The 15697-nt window shown below is 45.7% G+C and overlaps 1 protein-coding gene across 1 annotated transcript in view; it reads right to left on the bottom strand.

The window, feature by feature from the left end:
- Positions 1-15697, bottom strand: part of HSD17B3 (hydroxysteroid (17-beta) dehydrogenase 3) — a 47738-nt gene that overhangs the window by 9314 nt on the left and 22727 nt on the right. The window contains exons 9-10 of the mRNA XM_015412664.1: positions 3579-3660; positions 555-620 (exon numbers count right to left, since the gene is read on the bottom strand). Of these exons, the coding sequence (XP_015268150.1) occupies positions 555-620; positions 3579-3660 (148 nt within the window). The remainder of the gene's footprint in view (positions 1-554; positions 621-3578; positions 3661-15697) is intronic.

A 15697-nucleotide genomic window follows, 5' to 3' on the forward strand; every position in this document is an offset into this window, starting at 1 on the left:
CATAGCTCACTGTGCTGTTGCTTTTCAGAGTGGGGTGGAGCCTTTCCCGGTAGACTCCGACTTGAGCTCAAGGCTGTCCCTGGGTTGCTCTTTGGATTTTTGCCTTGGAGCAATTTGGGCTTCACTCACCTGATTTTCAGCTCCCTGCCTGAGTCTCCCTACGAGATGACTCAGTGGGCCCCCTGGAGCTCGAAGAACCCCTCAGCGACCCCCTCAAGCGCCCCCCCCACAGACCTGAAGATTTGGCGGCTCAGCGGAGCATCCCCTGCTGCCATCCAATAGCATCGCATCACAAACCGGAACCAATCTTTTCCCATCATCATCATCATTAAGAACATCATCAAACAAGCAGATCTCTGAGAACATCGGAAACTACAGGGTGTTCTTACTATGTTAATAAGGACCATATACTAGTATGCAGTAAACAGCAGAGATTAAAGCTTCACATAATGAAGAGATAAGAAGAAAGATAATAAAAACACCTGAGATTGCTCATTTCTGTTCAGAGGATTTGAATTTTAGGTTTGTTCCAAAGGCAGATAGAAATACATCACCTGTATGATAATTCCTTTTGTTTTATATTCCACTTCAAGTGCTTTGGAGAATGTGTACACAAAAGCCTAAATTGAAAAAATGAAATATATTGAGTAAGGAGGAAATTACATTGCTTGTATACTTATATACATGGACATCTGACTATTACTGCAACATCAGACTTCATTTCCAGTTCTTTTGACTTCCCTCCTTTGAAAGTATTTGGGATCCCCCGAGTCTTCCTTACTGACATTAGCTCATTTGATAATTTTATTGCTGGATATTCTTCTTAGTGGGGATGCAAAGAATGGTGCCTGTAAGGACATCATTAATTTCAATTGATTACGTTAATTGTGTTAATTCAAATGAACAGGTACAGAAGTCTGCGCTTGGTCAGAGATGGGCAGAAGGTCACTCGGAAGTGACCAGTCATTCTCCAAACAATTAAAAGTAGCTCTCTGCTCCCCCTCCAGTGCTGCTGAAATCAATTTATTATGTTCCCTTTAAAGCTACCACAGCAGCTTTTCTCCTCTTTAGGCATACACCTATTTGCATCTTCCTTGGCTGTGGTCAAAATTAAAGAACCATGTTTGATATTCCTCCTGGGATTAAACTTGAAAGGGGGGCCAGGCTAACCAGGAAGAAGTGACAGCTGATGTGGGAAAGCCCCCCCCCCCCACAAACCTCCCTAAAGGTAAGTTTGGTATAGCAGTTAAGAGCAGTGCATTTTAATTTGGAGAACCTGATTCCCCACTTCTCCACATGCAGCCAGCTGGGTGACCTTGGGTCAGTCACAGTTTTCTCAGAGCTGTCCTCTCAAGAGCAGTTCTCTCAGAGCTCTCTCAGCCCCACCTACCTCACAGAGTGTCTGTTGTGGAGTGAGGAAGGAAGGGAAGGTAATTGTAAGCTGCTCTGAGACTTTGAGTGAAGGATGGGGTATAAATCCAACTCTTCTTCTTCTTGAGAAAGTGAGGACTGTGAGGGATTCTTACTAATAGTAGTTTCCCTTGGACTTCCCCCACTTTCTGATAGTGGCATGTCAGACGCTGAGGTGGAAGTGTTACAAGAACAAACATAACAAATAGTGTTTATATTGTCACAGATGAAAGTTATAATAACTACGTGTTACTCAGTCTTTGTGTCATGTCTGGTTCCACCACTAGGACTTTCAATGCAAGTGTGACGTACTGACCTCCAAAAGCAGAGTGCTTAGTGCATCCAATTCAGAGAGCTGGGAGATTAAAGAGTTAATGCCTCACTGTGAAGCACAGGTTGATTGACAGGCTGCTGCCTGCCTGCCCCCTCCAATGGTCAACGCCAGCTGAGGAGAGCTTTAAGAACAGCTGAGTGCTGAGGAAAATGGTCTTTTTAGCCTTGTTTTTGTCTCTGGTATGTCAGAAGCCAGACAGGTGGAGTTAATGTGTCTGCCAGAGGGAACCAGACAAGTTCATTTGTGAAGGGACACAACTCTTTGCCCTTACTATGTACCATCAAATCTGAGGAAAAGTTCTAAATAAGAACTTCAGTCTAAGCATCAGCCAAGCTGAAACCCATTTATTTCACTGGGTCAAGAACTGAGGGTCCGTTTTGGCAGGAGGGATTGGTCAGTAGGTTGAAGCTGCCAGTCTAGCCAAACAGAAAAGGAATATTACTTCTAGGAAAAGGAGAATATTTCCTTCTCACTCATTCAGTGGGTTCAAAACTGAAGGGACCAGTGTTCCCTCTAAACTGAGTTACTATGAGCTAGCTCACAGTTTTTTAGCCTCTGGCTCACACATTTTTGTCTTAGCTCAGGAAGGATGGCTCCAGAGCAAACTAATTTATGCAGTAGCCAAATCACTCGCTCACAACTTTAATGCCAGTAGCTCACAAAGTAGAATTTTTGCTCACAAGATCCTACGGCTTAGAGAGACCATTGGAAGGGACCCCTGGATTGGGTGAAAAAGAAAAGGGTCTTAGACTCCTCTAGCATCCAAGGGAAAGCTGTAATCCCACAGGGAAGGAAAATAAGTACATGAAGAAAGTGCCAATCTCCAGGAAAATAAGATAGTTATTTGAATCTTTATTAAGACATATTGTTAACTGTTAAGAAATTTCCAAGACAAACAAATCTCTCACTGTTAAGAACTGAGTCTCTAAGGAACTAAACTTCAACAATACTTTGTTGCCTGCTCAAAATATAATTTGTAAATACAACAAAATTTACCCCAGTTTTCTCATCTCCTGCATATTCCTAAACCAACCATGCCTGTTTAATAAAATCATCATTCCTGTTTGAACTTTACTTGGTGTCAAGTGCCATTTACAAAGGAAATAGCAAGTAGGCTCCTGCTTATCAACAATAAATCTCTGATCTGGGCAGAAACCAAATATATTCTCCATCACAGGGTGGGACACTCAGAAAATCATAAACCATTTATTACCACATGCTACCAAGGGGCTGCTCAGACAGAATGGGGAATAGCTATTTAGTGCTTTGATGGGGAAAATCTGCCTCACAGAAAGAGAAGCAGTAGGGGTCCATCATAGCAAGCCAGTTCACACATTACAAAGTTCATGGGTTCCCTACATGTACTTCTGACTGATATGTTTTGCTAGTTCCCCAATGGGAATTTAATTCCCAGGTGTACAGGCCCAATTCCCATGAGGACAATGGTGCACACGAGGAGAAAGTGTTTATACTTCCCCACTGTACCATTTTTCCTGACTTAAAATGGGCTCAGTCGATGTTATTTGCTCAACTGGGGGCTGGGATACCCATAGATTTCCCCAACAAGGTAAACAGTAGCTCCGTAGGGCCATTTCAGGTCAGAAAAACAGCATGGGGGCAAACTAAAGGTTGCCCGCACCACATAGCATGCTCCCAATCCAAACCGGCAGGAGGGAAATTTAAGCTCTTTCACCCCACAGTAATTTGACCATGTATCACCCTGCCAAATGGCAAGGAAGATTCTAGTCCATATCAGTGTATATATACGGAGAAATAGCCATCAGCCTACTGTGTCATAAAACCAATAAAATAAAACATACTTTGAAATACTTACTTTAGAAGCGGAATAGATGGTATATAATGGACAGGGGAAAGTGCCCACAGCAGAAGCAATGTTCAGAATAAGTCCCTTTTGTCTGGAAAAATATAAAATTTAGTATCTTGGTGTTATGTTATTTTAGTATCTTGGTGTTATGTTATTTGCAGTGAAAAGAGAATTTGGGATTACCTATTTATTTATTAGGCTTACATCCCGCCCTTCCACATGGGCTCAGGGCGGCTAACAGGAGGCAATTGCCATACATAACACTATGCTCAGAGGTTCCAGGGTGGGGCAGTCTTAAGACTAATGGGATAGTTCCCCCTCTTGGATAATAGGCAAGGTATCAAACAGAAGATCCTCTCTGCTGCCAGACTGAGGTGCCAGTCTGTAAAAACCTGTAAAACTATACTAAAAAGCTTCTCAAATATTTTTGGAAATATTAACATCATGTCTTTCCCAATAAAAAGGAAGCTACAAAAAAAAAAACACAGCCTACTAACAGAGAAAACAATAACATAAACACCACACCTTAAATACAAACATAATTGCTTGCAAACGGTATCGACCAAGCCCATCAACAAAACAGAATATCCACAAATGATATCCAAAATAATTGTTTTGCAGTACCTTCTAAATATCACCAAAGAACCAGGCCATCTCATTTCATCTGGGAGATCTTTAACAATAATGTTAACGAGAAAAATTGAGACTGACGGATAAGAAGGACATTCTGCCAGCCTGTCCCATTGGCTGTCCCTCAAAACCCCCACAACTGTTCATTATGCAGAATAACAGAATAGGAATTCCCGGTTAAGTCTGGATTCCCATTCTCCAGTGGCACCAGAGCGGGGCAGTCCAGCTGATGGGATGCCAACAAGCAGAAGCCAAGCTACTATAACAAGACTACCTTCTGGAGGTTTTCATGCAAAATCTCTAAACAAGAGACTATTGTTAGGAAAGAATATGGAGAAACAGCATGGTTTCCAGTTGCTATTTGTCACACCATTATTAGGTCCATGGAGTTAATTTAATTTCTGCCCTCTGCTCCAGGCTCTTCTGCTGGACCTTGGGAATTCGTTTGATAGCATATAATAGATCTGACCAAACTACTGGGCAGTTTCTTTTCCTGGCAGCAGTCCGTGCACTGAGTTTTCATCCATCCAGCCTGAGCTAACATGGGGTAGAGAGGAAAAGAGATAAAAACATTGCCTGAGGGGCTGTCTATGAAAACAGTGATGTCTCTGAGTTCATTTATGAGCTAAGCTGTTTATGAGTTGTGTCTGTTAAACCTATCACGATACTGGCTTTTCTCTAGACATTTCTTGGCTTTTCAAAATTTTGGTTCAGGCTTTGGGCCTAGTAAAATTATAGAAGGCTTGTCTCTAGGAAACTACATCATGATGGCTTTCAAGTTTAGAGAGAGAGAGATAAGGGAATGAGATGGACACAGGTGCAAGTGAGATCATGGGAGTTTCAAGGCCAGAGACCAGGAAGAAGCTTTGCACTCGTATTCCATCTCATTAATGCAAGGGACAGGGTGAGTTGCTCAAATCTGAGCATGTACTAGCTACAGAAGTATGTGGTCATATGGCTTGTCAACACACTTGATTGGTCAATCGGAATGTGGAACAAGGGGGATTCAATAGATATTGTTTACCTTGACTTCCAGAAAGCTTTTGATAAAGTTCCTCATCAAAGGCTCCTAAGTAAGCTCAAAAATCATGGGATAAAAGGACAAGTCCTTTTATGGATCAAAAACTGGCTAATTAATAGAAAACAGAGAGTGAGTATAAATGGGCAGTTCTCCAGTGGGGTACCGCAGGGATCAGTCCTTGGTCCACTGCTTTTTAACTTGTTCATTAATGATTTGGAGTTGGGAGTAAGCAGTGAAGTGGCTTAATTTGCGGATGATACGAAGTTGTTCAGGGTGGTGAAAACCAGTGAGGATTGTGAGGCACTCCAAAGGGATCTGTCAAAGTTGGGCGAGTGGGCGTCAACATGGCAAATGGGGTTCAATGTGGCCAAGTGCAAGGTGATGCACATTGGAGCCAAAAATCCTAAATATAAATACACGTTGATGGGGTCTGAACTGGCAGAGACTGATCAAGAGAGAGATCTTGGAGTTGTAGTAGATAACTCACTGAAAATGTCGAGACAGTGTGTGACTGCAATAAAGAAGGCCAATGCTATGCTGGGGATTATTAGGAAGGGTATTGTAAACAGATCAGCCAATATCATAATGCCGCTATATAAATCAATGGTGCGACCTCATCTGGAATACTGTGTGCAATTCTGGTCACCACACCTTAAAAAGGATATTATAGCTTTGGAAAAAGTGCAGAAAAGGGCAACTCGAATGATAAAAGGGTTGGAACACTTTCCCTATGAGGAAAGGTTAAGGCGCTTAGGGCTCTTTAGCTTGGAGAAACGACGACTGAGGGGTGACATGATTGAGGTTTATAAGATTATGCATGGGAAAGAGCAGGTAGAGAAAGAGGTACTTTTCTCCCTTTCTCACAATACAAGAACCCGTGGGCACTCCATGAAATTGCTGAGCGGTCGGGTTAGAACGGATAAAAGGAAGTACTTCTTCACCCAAAGAGTGATTAACACTTGGAATTCACTGCCACAGGAAGTGGTGGCAGCTACAAGCATGGACGGCTTCAAAAGGGAATTAGATAAGCATATGGAGCAGAGGTCCATCAGTGGCTATTAGCCACAATCAGCTGTTGAAAGCCTGAAATAAAGGGACATCACTCATTCTAGTTTGTATTTTTTTCGTCAGACACAGGGCTATTTTTGGGCAGGAACGCACAGGAACAGAGTTCCGGCTGGCTCCCAAGTTGGCCACGCCCAGCAGGAACTCATTAGCATAATAGGCCACACCCAAGAGCAGAAACTCATTAGGATTGGCTACAATTAGGGGTGTGTGGCCTAACACGCAAAAAGCCCTGGGTGTTGACAACAAACAAGATAAAGAGAATAAGAAGCAAAAGGTAGGTGTGGCTGGATGACCACGCTTCTGGTAACATGGGGGTGTGGCCTAATATGCAAATGAGCTGTGCTGTCAGGGTGTGGCCTAATATGCTAATGAGTTCCTGCTGTTGGGTATGGCCTATTACGCTAATGAGCTCCTGCTGGTTTTTTTCTACAAAAAAAGCCCTGGAGACCCTTCTGGACACCTATCCTTTGGGTCTTCCTTTTGTCTGGGTTGGGCATTGCATGGCAGGAACACCTGATTTTGGACATGGGACTCTGAAACTTTACCTGGACTTTGTGTGTCAGTTAGCATCTGGGTCAGAGGACAAAACCTCCAAATTATTTTAAGTTAGCTATTTAGATGTTATTATTTTCTTCCTTGCTTTGCACTGCTGTTCTATTTATATACTTTTTTGCACATTTCCTTTCATAACTCTATTGATTATACTTCTGTGGTGTTATTTGGGTTTGGGGGCTTCAGTCTAAACACAGTACCTTGTCCCATTTTGGCTACAGCTACCAAGTAATTGTTTTTGGAACTCAACCTCCAGGCATCCCACCTAGCAAGGCTGACTTCTTGATTAACACCTAGTAGGACTAAAGACTTGGTTCCTTGGTACCCCAACTGTATGGTAGTTTAGAGAGGCTGGTTGTAGCTCATTACCCTAGGCACTGAGGGATTCAGTTCCAGGTTTTGTGCTTTGTTTTTTCCTGACCTGTCACTATGTCTTGACAAAACCAGGCAGGGCCAGTTGGGGAGCTAAAGGAAAGCCTACCTATTGATCAAGAGGAACTATCCTGTCAGTTAAAGATTGCCCTAACCTTGATCTGCTGGAGAACAGCAAGGGCTTTCTTCACTGTCAGGGATCTAAAAATATAATGAATGCATATTTGTTTCCCCATTTGTTACACACAATTCATGTGCTGTATATCCAAGAAACTATATATATACACACACACACACACAAGCTACAGACGTACGTGGTCATATGGCTTGGCAACAGACTTGATTGGTCAATCGGAATCATATATATATAAATTATATATATAATCAGATATATATAAATGAAACTGGACACTCAGGACCAAACTAGACATGATACTAGAAGGTTTGTGAGTGGAGTTCCCAGACTCTCTCTATTAAATAGCAGGCACATAGAGGTCTAACTTGGATTAGTACTATAGTGAGAGGAGGGGATAAATGTAAAGCTTACATCCACTGTGCTGGTTCAAAACCTCAAGTGTCCTGACCTGGATAGCCCTGGTTAGCCTGATCCTGTCAGATCCTGGAATCTAAGCAGGGATGGCCTTGGCTAGTATTTGGCAACCTCCAAGGAATACCAGGGTCATGAGGCAATGGTAAAGCAGGCAATAGTAAACCAGCTCTGAAATGTCTCTTGCCTTAAAAACAAGCCTAGCTAGTGGTGCATAATGCTAAAAGAACTTGAGCTTCCGACTGCCAAACAATCTTAAGATCTCCTGGCTATTCTACACACATTGCCATATGTTAATTATTATTACAACCTCAGTTGGCTCCACAGAGCTGCTATTGATCCATCTGTGGCAAATATATAGGTTCTTATATTAGTAACTGCATGTTTGCCCAATGGAGCAAAAAGTAACTCCACAGGACCGCTTCAGATTGGAAAACCAGCACAGCTTCAGAATTACATGATCAACAGTTACTCCTAGAGGGCAATCACAGAAAATTGCTAGATTTATGTGGTTCAGACTTAGGAGAGCAGGCAATTTTTATCTAACACTGGAGCTCAACACTCTTGTCTTATTGAGATATGTGGAGGTATTTCACAATTGCTCATCTTGGTTCCTCATCCTTGGTTCCTCATCCCCCATCATAATTACAACCTGTAATAGTAAAGCAGGTGGCCCATATCACAAAGACAATAAAACCAGACCAACTACAAACAAAATTTCAGTTTCTACAGAAGAGTTAGTAAGCTGAAAAGTCCTCCCCTCACTTAAATATACAGCCGTATTATATCTGAGCTTGCTTGCTGACCTGCAGGAAGAGATATATGTTCAGAACAGTTGAAAGTCAGTTAAAAGGGGGCAAAAACGGATGTGGAATTTGATCTGCTCAAATACTGGAAAGCTTGTAATATCTTGAAGGATGGGATTTGGGGGTGGGGAATATGCAGGGACTTTCCATCCCCCCCTACTTTTTCCCGTTATTGAATGAATGCTGAAATATACTGGGTTCGACATGTGATTGTGATCAGCTCATGCTTTATTGTGATTACAGCTTGAACTAAAGACAACTTAAGCTGGACCGAAGCCCTGCTTAAATCCGTGACTCATACCACACCCAACACACATCCACTACCCATGATAGGTTATTTACAGAGGTACTCCTGGTCGATAGGTTCCTCCCGGGATCCTAGCAGTCTATTGTTCTATGTACCCAAGCTGGGTCCATCGATGTCAGGTCCAGTACATAACACCCCTCCCCCCAAGGTTCAGAACTTCCTAGCAAACATAGTCTCTTAAATAGGTTAGTCTGCATTGCTCGCGGTTCGAGCAATGTGGTTCCGTCAGCGGGGCCGGGGTTTCTGGTTCTGGTCCCGATGCAACAGCTGTGGGGCCCGGAGCCAGTGGCGGTGGCAGCGCGATCTCGGGCCCATCTGTGGATGCCTGTTCTGGCATTGCTTCTACTGGTCCGTCTGGGGTTTGCTGGCCGCAAGTTGCGCACTGGCTGCTAGGCCCCTCCCTCGGCCTCCAGTTCCGATAGATCTGGCAACTCCACATCACCTTCCTCCAGGGTCCTTGATGGCAGACCTGGCTTGGCTGGGAGGAGACGGTGGCGGAGCTGGTTGATGTGCCTCCTTAGTATTTGGCCACTGTTGATAGACACCTTGTAAGACAGGGGCCCGGATGACCTTGGCTGGGATCCAGGCGGAGCCGCTGGAGAAGTTCTGGGCATAGACGGGGTCACCCGGAAATAACCCTTGGGATGCCACTCGGTTCTTGGGGGCTGCATGATGCTCTGCAGCGCAGTCGGGGTGCATCCAGTCCATTCATGTGGTGAGGCCCCATGAAGAGTTCCACTGAGCTGCGGCCGGTGGAGGTGCATGGAGTCACCCGCTGGCCAAAAGGGAAGGTTGCGAGCCGGTGGTCCCAATCTCTTTGGATGATCTGCCTCAGGGCATCCTTGGTGGTCCTCACCATCTGTTCTGCCTGGCCGTTGGTAGCTGGGTGGAAGGGCATTGATCTTATGTGTCTGATCAAGTAATGGCCCATGAAGTCGTGGAACTCGCCTGAGGTGAAGGCTGTCCTGTTGTCTGACACCACGGTATTGGGAATGCCGTGGGTGCAGAAGATCCTATGGAGGGCATGTATGGCTGCTTGGGATGTGGTGGAAGGGACTAGTACCACCTCTAGCCACTTGGTGTAGGAGTCCACCAGGATGAAGAAGATTTGCCCTTGGAAGGAACCAGCAAAGTCTATATGTAACCGGGACCACGGTCATTGGGTGGACTCCCACTGTCATGTTGGTGCCCGGGGCAGCTCTGGATGGGATTCCTGGCAGGCCTGGCAGCACTTAACACAGTCCTCAATTTCACCGTCCATGCCAGGCCACCAGACGTAGCTGCAGGCCAGGGCCTTCATCTGTACAATACCCGGATGTGTTTCGTGTAGCACCATCAGAACATGTTGGCGCAACAGAGCTGGTACCATGACCCGGCTCCCCCACAGCAAACAACCTTTGTGCGTGGATAGTTCATCCCGGTGGGAGGAGAATGCCACAAATTCTGGGCCCACCCGACTGGTGGGCCATGCCCTCCCCACCCAGTCCAAAACGGGGGAGAGGACATGGTCCCTGGTGGTGTGGCGGGACACATCTGATACCTGGAGAGGGCAGTTGGGAAGGTCCTCTAAGAGCAGGACCTGGTGGGCAGGAGCAGGGTCCGGGTTGCGGGAGGGCAGTGGCAGGTGGCTGAGCATGTCGACGTGTCCCATTGCCTTCCCAGGGCGGTGGTGTAGCATGTACTGGTAGCCTGCCAGGAAGATGGACCAGAACAGTACCTTGGGAGACAGTATTTGTGGCTTTTGGCGGTCTGAGGCCAACATGCCCAGCAGGGGTTTATGATCAGTTGCGATGGTGAAGGGCCGCCCGTAGAGGTAATTGTGGAATTTCTTAACTCCCACCACAATTGCCAGTGCCTCCTGGTCAATCTGGACATAGTTGCATTTGGCCAAGGACAAGGTGCGGGAGTAATAGGCTACAGGAACCTCTCTGCTGTTGGGAAGCTGGTGTCTGAGGACAGCCCTGACCCCGTGCGGGGATGCATCACAGGCAAGAACAACAGGTAGCACCTCGTCAAAGTGCACCAGGACTGCATTTGAGGTGAGCAGCTCCTTGATGGCACAGAACGTGGTGGCATGCTTCTGGCCCCAGACCCAGGGGGCCTGTTTCTTAAGAAGCTGGTGCAGCGGCTCCACGATTGCAGCTTTGTGGGGCAGGAATGAATGATAGAAGTTCATCAGGCCCAGGAAGGCTTGGAGTTCCTGCTTGGACATAGGGGTCGGGGTGTGGACTATAGCACAGATCTTGTCAGCGGCTGGGTGGATGCCTCATGCGTCCACTGAAAAACGCAGGAACTTGACCCTTGGAACCCTCAGGAGGCACTTTTCCCTTTTTACTTTAAGGCCGGCATCATGGAACTGTTGCAGGATGGCATAGACAAGTGGCAAAGTCCTCGTCCATGGGTGTGGCGATTAGAACACTGTCAAAAAATGGCTGGACCCTGGGAATTTCTTTAAGGAGAGAGTCCATTAGATTTTGGATAATTCCCGGTGTGACACTGATCCTGAACTGCAGCCACTGCACCCAGAACGCAGCCCTGTGCTTTACAATCATCTGGGCCTCTGCGGTCGCATCATCTACTGGGAGCTGTTGGTGGGCCTGCGCCAAGTCCAGTTTTCCAAAAACCTTAGCACCCGCTAGGGATGCCAGGACGTGGCTGACCACCAGGACTGGGTATGCATGGTCATGGAGCACTTTGTTTATGGTACATTTATAGTCTGCGCAGGTGCAGACATCTCCATTGGGCTTGACCAGGGTCACAATGGGGGTTTCTCATGCGGCGTGCGGAACCGGCTCTAATACCCCTTGGGCCACCAACTGATCCAGCTCCCCATCTATCTTGGGCTTTAGGGCAAAGGGGATGCGCCTGGCCTTCAGTCTAATCGGCTGCACCTCCGGGTTTAGTTGCAGGGAGACCAGAGGCCTGTTGTAGTGACCGAGTGTCCCATTAAAAACCACAGGGAACTTGTAGCACACCGACTAGTCCTTGGAGCCCACATGGTGGACCCCCATTACTTTGAAGCCCAAGGGCACAAACCTAGTCTCAGTAAGCTGGTGAGCTGCCCTTCTACCACTAGCAAGTCCAACAGTCCCTCAAAATGGAGATATTTAACATGGAACTTGCCCCACCCTTTGATGGCCACCTCGTTCTTTTGGAAGTCCCTGAAGGTGAAACCGGCAGGTTTAAGGCGGGAACCCCCCTGTGGACAGAGCCTCTGGAGAGTCTCTTCCAATATTATAGAGATGGAGGACCCGGTGTCCAGTTCCATCTCTCATGTAGCTCCCTCTATAAGCACAGTCACTTTTATTTTATGGAGGGTGTCCCAGGGCAAGTTCAGTACCTCATGCTGGTGGCAATGTTCCCTCTAAGCTGAGTTAGTGTGAGCTAGCTCACAGTTTTTTAACCTCTGGGTCACACATTTTTGTCTTAGCTCAGGAAGGAGGGCTCCAGAGCAAACTAGTTTAAGTAGTAGCCAAATTGCTTGCTCACAACTTTAATGCCAGTAGCTCACAACGTAGAATTTTTGCTCACAAGACTCCACAGCTTAGAGGGAACATTGACTGGCGGACGGTGGTGGTGTGTAGCTCCGCAGACTCTTGGTGTATGTTGCTGTATGTCTCCAGTTGCCTTTGGAGTGGCAGGCGTGTGTGATGTGTCCAGTCTTGCCACAGGTCCGGCAGGTCGTGTTGCGGAAATGGCAGGAGCAACGTTTGTGGTCATCCCCACAGCTGGCGCAGAGAGGTGGCGTCGTTGTCTTAGCTGGATGCACGGGGGCTGCAGACAGACGCGGGTCGCAGCAAGTCGGACAGCGGATCTGGTATGTCTTCTCCTCGTCAGATGCATCCGAAGCCGATGGAACAGAGGCTTGGTGTGCATTGGAGAACTGACGGTCCCTCTGGGCCTTCTTGAAGGCAGTGGCCTCACGTAGCTGATGAGCTTTTGGCATAGCTTCGATTCTTGGATACCCATGATGAACCGGTCAAGCAGGGTCTCATCAAGGTTCGAGAATCCGCAGTGGAGGGTCAGCCAGCAAAGGTCGGCAACGAAGTTGGTGGCTGCTTCGTTGGGCTTCTGTTGGTGCGAAACGAAATCCACACGGCATGCTATTTTGGTGGGCTGTGGCGTGAAATGGCCGGTGAGTGCCTTTAGGAGGTCCTCATACAAGGACGCTTCCAGGGTGTTTGGCGCAACGAGGCCCTGGACCAGCCGTAGAGTGGTGATTCCACAGGCACTGAGCAGGAGGACCTTTTTCCTTTTGGCATCGGTGATGCCCTGGAATAAGACAAAATATTTCAGCTGTTCCACCCAGGTTTCCTAAAGTTCTGGGTGTGTGGGGTCGAACTCTGGCAGATGTCCTGATGCAGTAGCCATGGTCTCAGGACTGGTGTGAGGTGCAGGGCTTGGGGGCTCATTGTGCGGTGCTGTCTTGAGCGGGCTCACCCATCAGGATCCCATCCTCGTCGCCAGTGAAATATATTGGGTTCGACATGTGATTGTGATCAGCTTATGCTTTATTGTGATTACAGCTCGAACTAAAGACAACTTAAGCCGGACCAAAGCCCTGCTTATTCCATGACTCACACCACACCCAACACACACCCACTACCCGTGATAGGTTATTTACAGAGGTACTCCTGGTCAATAGATTCCTCCCAGGATCCTAGCAGTCTATTGTTCTGTGTACCCAAGCTTGGTCCGTCGATGTCGGGCCCAGTACATAACAAATGCCATATGGAGTAGCCACAGACAAGCTAGGAGTTTCTCAGACTGAGGGGATCCCCAAATACTAAGATAAGCATAAGTCTGTAGATTAACAAATACCTCCTCCCCAAGAGGAAAGAGACCTATGATGAGCAAGCTTTCTTATTGCCCTCCAGGAGAGTTGTGCCTAGTTAAAAGGGAGGGGAGGGGATATTAACCCCCTGAAGCCTACAGGAGCATCTCTATAAAGTTAAAGCATATGGGTTTTATGGCATTCTGCCATTATAATGACTGAAAACTTTGTTCTTCATAAAATCAAGTTGTCCCATCAGCCTTAAAATTTGCATCAAAAAATCTATTTAGCAAGAAGTACATTCTGGCAAAAATCCACAGTAAAATGGACAATTTATAGTTTTACAAATTTGCCTTAAGGTCAAAGCTGTAGAAAGCTTGCAACTGATCTTCTGTGAAAAAAATACTTTTACTATCTCCTTTTCCCAGTTGAAATTCTGTGAAAAATCAGGAATATTCCAGTCCCCATGTCTTAACTGGGTCAGTAAACATCTACGGTGTATTAACGAAGTTGTGAGGTTTCAAAGATTCCACTACAATTCTGTAAGGGCAAGTTGTTCTGAAAATTCATAGTCTGGGAATAAGCCATCTGTGTGGAATGTGTGCTCCAATGATAAATGGCCACATCCTGTCCTGTGGCAGACCCAGTTTAACAGCTACAACAGAGTAACAACAGAGCCAAGGGAATCTGGTAAGCAGTCAGGGCTTTTCCCAGTTTTTTTCCCCTTCCTCATTTGTCATCACACGTTCATGCACGTTTTTTTATTTCCCTGTTCAATAAAAAACACATTTCTGGCTGGAATTTTTTTGCTTTCTACTCAGTTTGGACAATATTTTCAGAACTTGTATTCCTCATGCAAGGGATTGAGCCTTCCAAATATCAGACAGACAGGAGGAAAGGTTCTGATTGTATCAATAATTAAAAGTAAAACAATTAATCCCAAATAAAAGATCTGTTTTGGTGACTAAAGGAATGTTCTATTTGTCAGGTTCAGATTATTGATTTCTCCTTATTTTCTAAATGTACCTCTGACTGGACATAACAGAAATAAAAGATCTTTAATCCCTTCCTGTTTTATCTTCCTTGCTGATGGAATACTATCTATATGAGAATCCCTGTATACAGAATGCCTGGAATGAGCAGTCATAATTTAACTAGTCAAGATCAGACACAGATCAAATCCATTCAGAAACATAATAAACAAGGAGGGGATTCCATAATAAACGGGGGGGGGGATGAATGTCATCATTGAGAAGCTGCCATAAGAGTTGACAAGCAGAATAACATCTAAGCACTTCTATGCTGGAAGTTGGAAATCCATTTGAAAGCATTCCATCTGACTGAATTTTAACCGCTGCTAGCACTTTGTAATGTATCACTTTGTAATGTATTATTTTAACTGTGATGCTTTAATTATGTATTATGTATGTTTTTATTTTGTATGTATGTTATTGGAAGCCGTCCTGAGCCTGCTTTACGGGGAGGGCGGGGTATAAATTTGACAATAACCAAACAAATAAATAAATAAGAACTTGCAAGGGAGGGGAAATCCTATTGTCCCCATCAGTCTCCATTTTCTCCCTTCTTTTCCGACTCTGCCTCCTTTCCCCTCCTATTCACTTCTCCCTCTCTCCCTTCCTCCCTCCCTCTCTTTCTCTCTCTCTCTGTGCAAAGCTGAGTTTCCCTTAATTATTCATGCTCCCTGGTGCTGTGCTTGGATTTCAGATATATGATGCTTCAAAACTGAACGGAAGTATTTCCAACAATCAGAAATAGTCAAGAAACTTACAGTCAGAGAGTATCAAGTGGGAACTCCCCTTCCAAAAAAATCTCTGAAAACTCCTCTCCCTTTTTCCTGCTTCCTTTTTTCCTTCCCCCACCAGCCAACCTACCTTTATCTGACCTCATCTTCAGCTTTCCCTCCTTCTCCTGGCAGCCTCTATCTCAGTTGTATGGTGCCAGCCCAATTGCATAGTGGGGAACCTACAAAGACTTTGTGGGGCACCTCATTTTCCCCTGCATCCTCCTCCCCACACTATTTCCTCTTTCCC

Source organism: Gekko japonicus, unplaced genomic scaffold, assembly GCF_001447785.1.
Source record: "Gekko japonicus isolate JY-2015 unplaced genomic scaffold, Gekko_japonicus_V1.1 scaffold355, whole genome shotgun sequence".
NCBI lineage: Eukaryota > Metazoa > Chordata > Lepidosauria > Squamata > Gekkonidae > Gekko > Gekko japonicus.